Raw genomic sequence first — 12,637 nt, forward strand, 5'->3', positions numbered from 1 at the left:
AACTGAGTGAAACGTCATGATTGACAGCTGAGACTGACTCCTGACTCCTGTCTCCTGACTCCCGACTCCTGACTCCTGACTCCTGACTCCTGACTCCTGACTCCTGATTCCTGACTCCTGTCTCCTGTCTCCTAACTCCTGACTCCTGACTCCTGACTCCTGACTCCTCACTCCTGTGCAGACTGAAGATGGCAGTGTTCGTATCTGGGAGATTTCAGGATATATTCAGTCTATCGAATAGATGATTTTCCATAAAGGCCAAATAAGAATTTCTGTTAATGTACCACTCCTCAGTGTCCCAGTTTGTCCCACTGGTTTTTGGTTTATTCCAAACATCAATGTGATTTAACGACCATGAGGTTTTCATCTGGAACAGACCTCAGTTCTGTTTCTCTGAAGGATGCACATTGAGTTTAGTTCACCTGCTGCTTATTGCTTGGACGTTTTGTGATAGTTATGTTCTTAATTGTCCATAAGGCCACATTGAATCATATTAATGATTTGTTTTATTTTTATAGTTCAACATAACTGGTGGACGGCTCCTCTGCAAACTACGCCCAGAGTGTGAACACATGTGGAATTACGTGGAGAAAACGAATGAGTCACAATATAACGCCGCCTCCTCAGTCAACCCAGTCGGATTGACTTCTTTATGTCTTATTGCTCTTTTCTTATGTGATATGAGTTTTTGAACAAAAAAACTGAGCAAGTACTCTGGGTCTAGTACTGCTTCTGTTGATAAGGTATGGATATGAGAAGTACCTTTGTTGCTTCAAATAAATGAGCAGGATATTTCAGCACTGAGTGTCCACCAGAATCATTACAGTTATACATCAAAGATACATATACAACGTGGTAAATATTAAATAAATACTTGATATGGTCTGATTTAAAGTAAATTACAGCATAAAGTACTGTGTGCATTAGTGCGTGGATATCATGTAACAGGTGGTGTCGTCCAATTGGTCCAGGTGGAAGGTGAAGGTGGGCGTGGACTCGATCAGGCTCCACCCCCTCCAAATATGGTTACTCTTGATTTCAAAAATCGACCAGCTTCTGCTTTAGACCTGGTAGAGTCAAAGTTCAGGTCTGATAGATTTCAAAGTGACGTTTCTCTTTTATTTTTTGGCTCAACTCTCCCTTTAAGGACAGAGTATCTGAATCTGCATCTGCTTATTGTCAGTGGTTGTTGTTTGTAATTAAATAAAATAAAATGTTGTTCTTCTCATTACATTGTCTTAAAATCTGTTTTTACCATTAACAGTTTTGCTTTGATGCAGGTAAAGTTGCTTATTAATATAATGTAAGTGTATAATACATCACATATATATTCTAGAATGTATAGAAGATAACTTTAAGAACATAAGTTATAAGCTTTTACTGAACTAAGTGCACTTACATCAGACATCTTCAAGCTTTCGCCCCCCCCCCCCCCCCCCCCCCCCCCCTACCTGGAGATGTTCTCACTCAGGCTGTTAAATACCTTTTTTGCGTTTTTACCTGATGACAAGAAATGAAACATGTGATATGATGTAAAAAGTGAGTATTGACTATGAAGTTTCCTTAAAGGTAACTTTTTAGTGTTGTTAGAGAATCTGTCAAATGTAAAACCAACATTATTATTGAAACCCGGTTTCACTCTATCAAGTCAGAGCGATAGAAATTAAATACACCTGCAAAGACAGAATATTTAAAAAACTAAAAGAAAGGAGCTTTAGCTGATGCATTATTTGAACAGTGGGTTCATATCTCGGCGATTCCTTGATTTGACTCGTGCACCAGCTCTCGCTCCAGAGAGAACAAGGCGTTTGCATGATTTCCAATAAAATGACCTGGATATCTAATGGCGGTTAAAAAGTCTTTATCTTTTATGACTGTCTGGTGAAAGGTATATTTGTTTTAACACAAGCCTCTGGATTAAAAATGCATTAATAGCAAAGATATTTAAATGTCTTATCGGTAATTACGGACCTGTGAAAGTTTAGTGAGTGATAAATGTGACCGTAGTATTTCCATTTGGCCTTCAGCCTGAGGGTAACATGACATCAGGGCTGTTGCAGGTTTGCACCTGGAAGCTCATGGTAACTCTGGCCACTACAGGATCCAGGTTAAAGGGTCGTCCTCTTCTATTGTGAGCAGGATGAAGTTAGTGAACTGGTCCCAGCTCAGTTTGTCTATTTCTCTTTATGTGGGTCAAGGTGTTTTTTCTACTGGACAGCAGAGTAAACCAGAGTAAGCTCTTTGAACTGAAGTGACCTGTATGAAAGGTGCAACAGGAATAAAGTTTGATTAATTGAAGGTTGATCCAGAAACTCATCATAGACTAATTTATTGTAACATAAATATTATTATAATAATCATACTGCATCACCGTTTGGTGACCGACCGATAGAGAAAGCACAAAACAAGAGGCAGAACTAACTTCGTCAACAACAACTCTTTTATTTTAATTTAATTTAAAAAAATGAAGGAGGTCCCTGTGTTTGCTTTAGATCAGAGGTCTTCAACAGGGGGTCCGCGACCCCTAGGGGGTCCGCAGAGGTACTGCAGAGGGGTCTCGAAATGTTTGGTTCATTAGGCAATTTTTTTTATTAGGGCCTGAGCACCGAGGCCCTATTGAAATTGAAAGGATTATTCTGAGAATTTGTAAACATGCTCAAAAAGTTGTAAAAGTTTGCAGTAAATTAGAAAGTGGTTTAAATTTACGTATTCTGGAGTATTTGGAAATGGGCGTGGCAAAATGGCTCAACAGCGCCACCTACGGAAAAGCCCCTCATTTAGCATTCATCGATCCTCACGAAAATCTAGACAGTTGTGTATCATGACCAGATGCACAAAAAAGCCTCAAGGAGCATTATGAAAAACTCCAAAAGGAAGCCCGCCATTTTTGATTTAGTGGCCATTTTGGGCATATTCCATGTTTTTTACTTTGATATACTTCTCGTACAGCTTCAGATCAACTTAACATTTAGACGAGTGTCATGACAACAAAACGGAGATCTAAAGTTATCAAAGAAACAACTTTTAGACACACCGTCTGACCGTGGCGTGGCATCAAAGTGTGACGAAACGCCATCAAAACACGAGCTTCTATATCTCAGACATATTTGGTCCCATGGACTCCAAACTACACATGTAAGACAAGAGTCGCGACCTGAAGACAACAACACAAAAATCTTGACTTAAAATGACAGCGCCCCCTGGTGGCAACAGGAAATGTCATGTTCAAGTACATAAAAACATGTTCTATTTTTATGTACTTCTCGGAGAGCTTTCATCAGATCAACAAAAAATTCAGATGAGTGTCATCACAACAATATGGAGATAAAAAGTTATCAAAGAAACAACTTTCTGACACACCGTCTGACCGTGGCGTGGCGGCAAAGTGTGATGAACGCCATGAAAACACAAGCTTCTATATCTTAGACATATTTGGTCCCATCGACTCCAAACTAGACATTTAAGACAAGAGTCGCGACCTGATGACATCTACAAAGACACCATGACTTAAAATCATAGCGCCACCTGCTGGCTACAGGAAGTGAAGCGTTTATTCTTGCTGCAAAGCTTAAAACGCACGCAAGGCAGAGACGTGCGCTTGGTCATCGATCGCTCTCTCTTCCCCGACCGCAACAGACTTGAAATTGCCTGTGCTCGGGCCCGTTAGTGCTACAACGTAGCCCTAGTTTTTTATAATTTTGGATTTTTTTTTCCGAACCAATTTTTTCTTACACAAATTTAAATGTCTTTAAATACACATTAACATGCATCCAACACATTGAGAGGCTGATTTAAACCTCTGCCTGACAACCTCCATCCATCCCAGGTTAGATAAGTTGTGTGCTACTCATCAGGGTCCAACATCTCACTGATGTGGGAGAATGTGTGGTATCCACAGATGGCTTGAGGATTCACTGTCTCTTCTACATGTATGTTTAAAATAAAAACATGAATCTGTGAATTACTTTAATAGCTCAGTGTTGTATGCAAGATGTATGTTTATAAATGGCAGTGGCATGGCCACCCTGTACCTTGCACATGTTTAAATTAAAAACATGAATATATGAACCCGTGTAATATTTGAATAGCTTAGTATTGAATTCACAATAACAGGGTAGCTATGTTTATACATGGCTCTAGGCCTAGTTTAATATAAAACACAATTTTATACAATTTATATAGTAGGGGTTCCCTGCTCCATCTCTCCAGCAGTTTGGGGTCCTTGACCTGAAAAACGTTGAAGACCTCTGCTTTAGAATATGTTTTCATGCAGAAGATGTAAAGAGTAGAGAGAGAGAGAGAAGTATGAGAATATTTGCCAGAGGGAGGAAAAAAAGAGACAAAGACAAATGAAAAAGTAAATTAAATGGACTGTTTTAGAGACGTGGTGGAACCAGAAGGGAACTGATGCAGATTACTGAACAAGAACATGCTGATTAGAAGAAGTCGTTACCTTTCAGCGATTAAAAGGAGCGATATGAAAAGTAGAGAGAGAGATTGATCAGCGTTATTCTTCTGAATTGTATAAAAGGAGACGTCCTCCTCTGCTTCAACAGGATCCCATCGTCTCACACACGAAGGTAAGAGCTCTGAAGCTACTTCCTGACTTTACTGAAGGATTTCTTCAGACATTAGAAGCTTAGTTCTTGTCTAGAACATGTTGGTCTTTGTATGTGTGCTCTGTTGCTTTGTGCGATTATTTTATATTGTTTGATTTTTAACTGTTTCATAGTGTTTGCTTTAAATTTTTTTATTTCCACTTGTAAAGCACATTGTAACTGAGTTTTGAACGTGTTACGTATAAAAGTTTATTATTGTTCTGACTGGTGCGATCTTCAGTGTTGTATATGAGGAGATGTTTTCCTCTGCCCCAACAGGCTTCCACCATCTCAGTGAAGAAGGTAAGAGCTCTGGAAACAAACAAGTGATAGTTAATGAAATATAATGTAATGCTGTCCCATCAATATAAGGCAAACATATCATTAAAAACCTAAACATATCAACTGTTTAATATAGAGTCAGTGAATACATTCAGCCATTTACCCACTTTTTTCATATAACTGTTCAATCGTTGTAGAAACTGAAATCTAAAACTGGGGGTTTATTCATGATATTAAATCTCATAAAAGTCGGAGACCTAAAGGAGCCGACTCTAGTGAGATAGTTTTTAATCTTTCTTGAACGTGTTTAGGACTTTTTACTCCGTCCTCATCTCTTCCTCATCTCTTCCTCATCTCTTCTTCATCTCTTCCTCGATACATCAGTGGTAAGTCAGGATTTTATCTTTACTAACTTTCTCTATTCTTCTTTAATGTCGTTTCTTACTCTCTAAATATGTTGAGTCTGTGTCATTACACTGACGTTCGTATGTTTGGTGTTTCTTCTTCTTTCTGAACTTTACTTTTCAAATCTAAAGAGTTTAGTCCAAAGACTTTAAATAAAAATGTGTCCACTTCTTCCTACTATCCAGAAATGAAACAAGACAGTGGCTTCATATTTCAGGAGCTGACATGTCATCCATCTTTACATTCAGTTTATGATTTAGTCAAAGAATATCTAACATGATTCCTTTTGTCAGGTTACAGTTCTGCTCTGCTGCAAACATGAGGAACCTGATCTCTGTGGCTGTGATCCTTCATGTGGCGTTCACAGCAGCAGGCCTAAAACTCGACGGAAAAGAAGTTGGTGTCACTTTCTTTAGTTTATTTATTCTTCCACTGCATCTTTAAAGTCATTATTTCAATTCAGTTTGATTTGATGCTACAGTTTATTGGTAAAATGTTCATTTGGTAACATGCATCACTTCTGTCCCCCTTTCTCCCAACCACAGGTGGAGTTTGGAGACATTATTGCTTATAAACCTCAGTGTAAACTGGGGTTTATTACATATCAGCATTATGCTATTTATGTGGGGGACAAATATCCTGGAGGCAACACATTTGAACGCTTGAGTACGTATACCTACAAACTATGTCCTTCACTGAAAACAGCAATTAAACTCACTCAGATGTGAAACCATTTATCACCAAACTGAAAAACCCTGTGAGAAATTTGAATGAAAGTTCCTCTGTCTTGTTTACACATAGCTCTGAGTTATAATGAGAAAGATTACCACCACTCAAAGTTTCAACAGAAACACTGTTGGCAGATCAGCAGAAGTTGGAACAACATGTTGTTGTTTTCTTTTCCTTTATTAGGGCCATGTTGAAGAAAAACACATCTGAGATTCTGAGAGCAGAGTCGTAATACTACAAGAAGACATTCAATTTCAGTGATAATAAATAAAGTCATAATTTTAGGCTAGGTGTCACGTTACACCCCAGAAGCTCTGTCTTCTGTGTCGCCCACACTGAGTCTGGTTCTAGAGGTTTCTTCCAGTTAATGACAGAATTCGTTCAGTTCAGTTTCTTTTCTTCAACGTGGTCCTCCTATTATCAAATATTATCATGCTATTATGCTAACTAAGATCTTAGACATAGAAAATATCATTGGAAAACTATTGGCTTGTTAGCATTGTCTCTGTGAACATCTTAGCATTCTAACAGTAGCATAGGACATCAACCAAACACCACGTTCCATTACACCGCGGAGCCGGAGCATCCTGTCAAGTTGGAATTCCGACTTGGACTTTGAAATCCAAGATGGCCACTCCATGTGTCAACAGTAACTGCTAAAGTTTTTACTGTTTATAATCAAGTCTCTCATTAGAGAATGTGCGGACGTCCTACTACGTCGTTGGTATGCATGAAATGTGACATCATTCCGAAGTGTAATCGATTATAGTCTATAGCTCAAACCAAGCATCATAGAGCTGCTAGCCTTGCTGTAGAATACAAGAGCAGATAGACATGAATAAATAATACATAATAAATATTATCTATAATGTTCAAACACGAACTCTAACATTTTATTCTCCTTCTATTTGTAGACAAAAAGCCATCCTGCGTTTTCTCGCCAATCGATACAACTAGAGATCCTTATGTTTTCAATTACCTCGACAAAAAAGAGGATGGAAAGGTGTACCCCAAAGGCACTGAGACTGAAATGAAGAAACGCATCGAAGAGACACGTGCCAACTGTGGACCGTATAAACTTCTCGACAACAACTGTGAACACCTTGCTACCTATGTGCGTTACGGAGAGAAGATATCACTGCAGGTATGTGGCTGATTCAACACAGGACGACATTTTACCATTTACGGCCAATATTCACAACAGCAAGACACATTTCATCAAGTTCCAATCAAAGACTGAAATTAAAGATGGAAGTCCTGTCTCCACTTCCTCTCAATATCCAGAAAAGACGACAAAACACACAAACACTGCGATCTTAACAAGTGGAGCCAGAGTCAGCTGTCAATCATAGTGGTTCACTGCATTTTGATAGGATCTAATAATTAATTAAAACCAAACCAAGATGTCCCGTCTGCTAACATGGAAGAGGCAGGGTTTGTGACCTGTACTGCAGTGAGCTCCTTCAGCCACCAGATGGCAATCAAGACTCCTGGGCTTCACTTTGGGGAGCTGTCATATCTCTTCAGTCTCCATGTTAGCAGATGGGACGTGAACAAAACCAAGAAACCAACGAAGACGTTAAAAAAGTTTCTCAAAGACGGTTTCTGTCTTTTTAGTTAGTTCCTCTCTCACTGGTGTTTGTTCAAGTGTTCGTGTACGTCATGATTGACAGCTGAGACTCCTGACTCCTGACTCCCAACTCCTCACTCCTGACTCCTGACTCCTGACTCCCGACTCCTCACTCCTGACTCCTGACTCCTTACTCCTGAATCCTGACTCCTGATTCTTCACTCCTGACTCCTGACTCCTCACTCCTGACTCTTGCCCTCTGGCTCCTGACTCCTGGCTCCTGACTCCTGACTCCCGACTCCTGACTCCTGACTCCTTACTCCTGACTCTTGACTCCTGGCTCCTGTGCAGACTGAATATGTATCTGGAGAAGTATCTGAGAGATTTCAGGATATATTCAGTCTATCGAATAGATGATTTAAGTAAAGTTCAAATAAGGATTTTCTGTTAATGTACCACTCCTCAGTTTCCCAGTTTGTCCCAATGTTTTTTGGTTAACTGTGTTTATTCCAAACATCTATGTGATTTAACGACCATGAGGTTCTCATCTGGGACAGACCTCAGTTCTGTTTCTCTAAAGGATGCACATTGAGTTTAATGCACCTGCTGCTTATTGCTTGTACGTTCTGTGATAGTTATGTTCTTAATTGTCCATAAGACCACATTGAATCATATTAATGACTTGTTTTTTTTAAAGTGGAAAATGGTTGCTGGAAAGATGCTCTGCACACTACGCCCAAGCGCTAAAGAAATTCAGAAATACTTGAAGGAACTGGAGTCACGAAATAACGGCGCCTCCTCCAGCGGTTAACAAGCATTTTATCAGTCCACCCAGTCGGATTGACTTCTTTATGTCTTATTGCTCTTTCCTTATGTGATATGAGTTTTTAAAAATAAAAAATTAGTAAGTACTCTGGGTCTTGTTCTGCTTCTGTTGATAAGGTATGGATATGAGAAGAAACTATTGGGCTTCAAATAAATGAGCAGGATATTTCAGCACTGAGTGTCTGCCAGAATCATTACAGTTATACATCAAAGATACATATACAACGTGGTAAATGATAACAATATACTTGATATGGTCTGAAAGTAAAAGTAAAGTAAATTATAGCATAAAGTACTGTGTGCATTAGTGCATGGATATAATGTAACTGACAGGTAGTGTCATCCAATAGGTCGAGGTGGAAAGGGTGTAGGTGGGCGTGGAGTCGGTCAGGCTCCGTCCCCTCCAAATATGGTTACTCTTGATTTCAAAAAGATGGCGCCGGACAAAATGCCAAAGTTCAGGTTTGAAAATGGCGGCTCACAAACCAGGGGGTGATGTCACGGTGGTTTGATAAACACAGTTCAACTTGGCCTACTCACCTGACCCTTTGAACTCTGACTATACACAGACGACTGCAAAGAAACAGCTGCAATAGATTTAAAACAATTAACTGACCAGTCAATCAACAGAAGATGAATCGCTAAATGATAGATCCCCTATTTAATTTAAATCTGGACCAACATTTAATGATCACTTCCCTTGAACAGTTAGGTGTAAATCTGTTGAGTAGTTTTTGCAAAATCTTGCAAACAAATAAACCCACAAACAAGTAAACAACCACATGAAGCCACCAGGCAAAGTTTAATGAATTTATCTGCATTGTCAAACAGGTTATGACAAAAATGAATAAAATCACACACTGGAATACTCCAATAAATATGTAATAATATTCATGCATCAACTGCAGTCATTCTATTTGACATGTTACACGTATGTTACAGTTTCTGTATTTCAAATCAATGCTCTGGTACAAATAGCAAAGCTCCTTTATGGTTTTGTGGGTTAAAGTGTTGTGATTGACTTGCAGCAGAGGGGAAATGTTGGAATGCATTCAAACTGAAGTCAAAATACAAGCATTAAAAAAACCTATTGTCTTAGAATAAATAAACAGGGGCCTCTCCGAGCTGTCTGAGCCACATGTCACGTGATGGGAGCGAGATTCTTCAGGTGGCTGAAGACTCACATGACACCAAGTTCTTCTATGTTTTACATTTACACCCAGATGTTTTAGTTGAAACATGTCCAGTGTCTCGTTTTTTCTGACTTATTTAGGGGAAAAAGCAACAAATGAAACACTTCTGGTCTAAAGCTCCGAGCACAGAGCCGTCTTCTTCACGGTCACCGTCCTCATCAGAAGAGTGTGTTACTCCTCCACAGGCCGGATGCCCTTGGCCTCCTCCATCTTCCTCAGGCTCTCGTCCCATTGGGTGAACTGCTTGGACAGCAGGAACATCTGTCAATCACATTTCAAAAGGGTCAGTGGGTGGAGCTTTTGTCTGGAGCTGGTCAGAGGTCAGTGAGATGAGGTGTACATGTCTTTACAATGGCTGAAGGACACATGAGTTATCACTAACAGAAAAGACTCAGACTGGTTTTACTGCAAAATGGATGATTTAAGCATTAAGGTATTGTTTATTCGTGTCTTTTATTTCTGGAGAGATGAGACGACAACACAATTGTGTAATAATATGAAGTTTCACCTCTTTATGGCTCTTAAACAGTTTGTGTCTGATATTTTGACTTGTGGTAGAATATTTTGTTTACCATTTTGTTGTAGTCCTCAAAAAGCTTCTTTACTTCCAGCGACTGAACTTCAGTTTGGTCCTGTAAAAGATCCAGAGGAGTCAAATGAGCGAGAGACACACACACACACAAAGGGGGGGACGGAGAGAAAGAAAAGGTGGTTACCTGTTCTTTAATGTGAATCTGGGATAGACGCTGTAACTTGGTAGCGTGCTCTGGTACATCTGTGAACAACAGAAACACATGAGGGATGAACCTCCAGTGCTGAGGTGGTTTGTCCTGGAGTCTCATGATGTCCTGTGAACTCACCTCTGATGTAGGTGCTGTCCAGCAGCGGCTGGAGGCTGCTGACCTGCTCCAGCAAAGCAGCCTGGGAGAGCAGGAAGTCCTCCTCTGTACATACAGCAGCACCACAATGAGCAGGTGATAACTTACACAATGTATAATATCTACCCTAAGCTTTACATGTAAAACACAACACACTAAATACACAATAAAAAAGTTGTCTTTCATTTACCAGCGAGGATAAATTCCAGCTTCATAGCGTCCGGTACGGTGATGTGGTCCGTGAACTGGGGGTCCAGGTACTTCATGAGGTCCTCAACTGCATCACAACAACAAGGTTCTCAACAAACAGTAATAAATCTGACCAAAGACAAATCCAGCACCGACATTTTGAATTTCAAACTTGCAATTTCGAGCCCTTAAACATTTTTTATGTTCACTGGGAAACATGAATGAAATTTGGTACATTGGTACATTTTAATATTGTAGCCTCACAATGTTTTGTCACATGCTCTTTGAGTATCTTGATGTATGAAAATAAAAAGTAACACCCTGTTTCTGTGTACTCTATGTTGTCAGAACTGATCAGAATCGGTGTGTGACTCACTCTTCTTGTGCAGGATCTTCACTCTCTCTCTTTTGTTGGCTGTGTTCGTCAGACCTGCCTGGATCCGGGCCAGAGACTCCGCACACTGCAGAACAGACAGCATGCATCAGATTTATCAGAAGACATCACAAAATAATTTTAGTTCATTCCATTAGTGTGTTGGAGCAACATTATACGTGTCATTTGTAGCACTACACACACAACACAGAGTAAACACACTCCAGGAAAACAGGGATGACGTGTAGAAGGCAACACAATGAAACAACATTTTAGATATTACTTTATTATTTAAACTCATTTACTGTTGACTTTAGTAAACAAAAATCTGAAGTAGGACACTGTGGCACATTGTTCCAATCCTGGAAACTCATTTACCACAGAACAAATCCACATCAATGCCCCTTTGTCCTCATCATATGATGCTCTGATGAGACGCTGCTCTCAGGCTCAGGAGAAAAATTCATTGCTCTGAAATATATAAACTATCATATTAATGCACAGTAATAGTTTACAAATGAATTCTCCTGGAAACCAGTGGTTTCACTTTACTTCAGTTAGTGAAGAATTTGCCTGAGATACCAATAAATCACACTTCTGTGCTTTTACTTTTCATCCTCTTGTTACTGCTCAGACAGACAGACAGAGAAACACACACACACACACACACACACACACACACACACACACACACACACACACACACACACACACACACACACACACAGTGTTGATATCTAACACATTTAAGTTGACTTGTCTCGGTGAAGCTAACGAGCTCAAATGAAAAAGGGCGTTCGCTTCTTCCCAGTGACAGAGCTGTCGTTAGCCTGGCTAAGCTAGCAGCTAGCTAGCCTCTAAAGCCCCCACCCCTCTCATTAAATGGCTGTGGACGGACCTTGGCGGGTTTCGAACTCTTGACTCTCCTCTCGCCATAGACTCGAGTCTCCAGCGTGTGAAGACGCGTCTCCAGATCGTCCGTCTCCATCTTTTTATCCATTCTTCTCTCACTCGAACAACTGAGCAGCAGGAAGACAACAGCTTCTTCTGAGCCCTAGCACGTCGCTGATTGGCTACATTTCAGTTCCGGTTTGGTTAGGGCTGAGCGTGAAGCGTGTTGATTGGTTAAGGGAAGGTGTCAATATCAGCCGTTTCCTCCACCGGTGATGACGTATTGCAACATGTTTAGAAATACATTTATTTATATTTCATTAATTTGCTCCTGAAACTAAAGAAGAACATTTAAAACAATGGATTATATTATAATGTGTTTATTGTGTAAAGCAGAAAAATAAAAAGCTGAACATCTGAAGTTCTCTTGTTGTGCATCTAGTCCAGAAGGACTACAGATATTATAAGTGGTCTCATAACGGAGCACAGAAAACTGGATTATGTTATTCAATAATGGTGCTTGACCACTATTTTTTTTTAAACAAATGTACATTTTTAAAAAGCACCCAACACTTGTATCATTGAAAGAACTGTCTATCTCCACAGACTCATTGAAATGGATCAATTCTAATATTTCTTTTAATAGTTAACAAGTCTCCGTCTCTGAACTCTTTTTTTATTGAAAAGGACGATGCTTGTACAAT

At 39.7% G+C, this 12,637-nt stretch overlaps 2 protein-coding genes across 5 annotated transcripts in view; one reads left to right on the forward strand and one right to left on the reverse strand.

Annotated features, from left to right (window-relative positions):
* LOC128449946 (uncharacterized) overlaps positions 1-1,231 on the forward strand; it is a 43,109-nt gene extending 41,878 nt beyond the window's left edge. For all 4 annotated transcript variants that reach the window (XM_053433319.1, XM_053433320.1, XM_053433318.1 and 1 more), the window contains one exon: positions 519-1,231. In XM_053433319.1, the coding sequence (XP_053289294.1) occupies positions 519-692 (174 nt within the window). In that variant the 3' untranslated portion in view covers positions 693-1,231. The remainder of the gene's footprint in view (positions 1-518) is intronic.
* Positions 1,232-9,180: 7,949 nt separating this feature from the next.
* Positions 9,181-12,118, reverse strand: dctn3 (dynactin 3 (p22)). Its single transcript, XM_053433326.1, has 7 exons — positions 11,941-12,118; positions 11,046-11,130; positions 10,671-10,757; positions 10,463-10,546; positions 10,319-10,377; positions 10,175-10,234; positions 9,181-9,863 (listed from the first exon to the last, which is right to left on the reverse strand). The coding sequence occupies exons 1-7, from the start codon at positions 12,040-12,042 to the stop codon at positions 9,774-9,776; spliced, it is 567 nt and encodes a 188-aa protein (XP_053289301.1). The 5' UTR covers positions 12,043-12,118; the 3' UTR covers positions 9,181-9,773.
* Positions 12,119-12,637: the final 519 nt, after the last annotated feature.

The sequence above is a fragment of the Pleuronectes platessa genome, chromosome 10, assembly GCF_947347685.1.
Source record: "Pleuronectes platessa chromosome 10, fPlePla1.1, whole genome shotgun sequence".
Lineage (NCBI taxonomy): Eukaryota > Metazoa > Chordata > Actinopteri > Pleuronectiformes > Pleuronectidae > Pleuronectes > Pleuronectes platessa.

Excerpts from the sequence above, each read along its gene's own strand:
- dctn3 (XM_053433326.1), bottom strand. The coding sequence starts at position 12,042 with ATGGATAAAAAGATGGAGACGGACGATCTGGAGACGCGTCTTCACACG. Across the intron at positions 11,131-11,940 it reads AGAGTTCGAAACCCGCCAAG|TGTGCGGAGTCTCTGGCCCG; the intron begins GTCCGTCCACAG and ends TCTGTTCTGCAG. Across the intron at positions 10,547-10,670 it reads GCTGGAATTTATCCTCGCTG|AGGAGGACTTCCTGCTCTCC; the intron begins GTAAATGAAAGA and ends CTGTATGTACAG.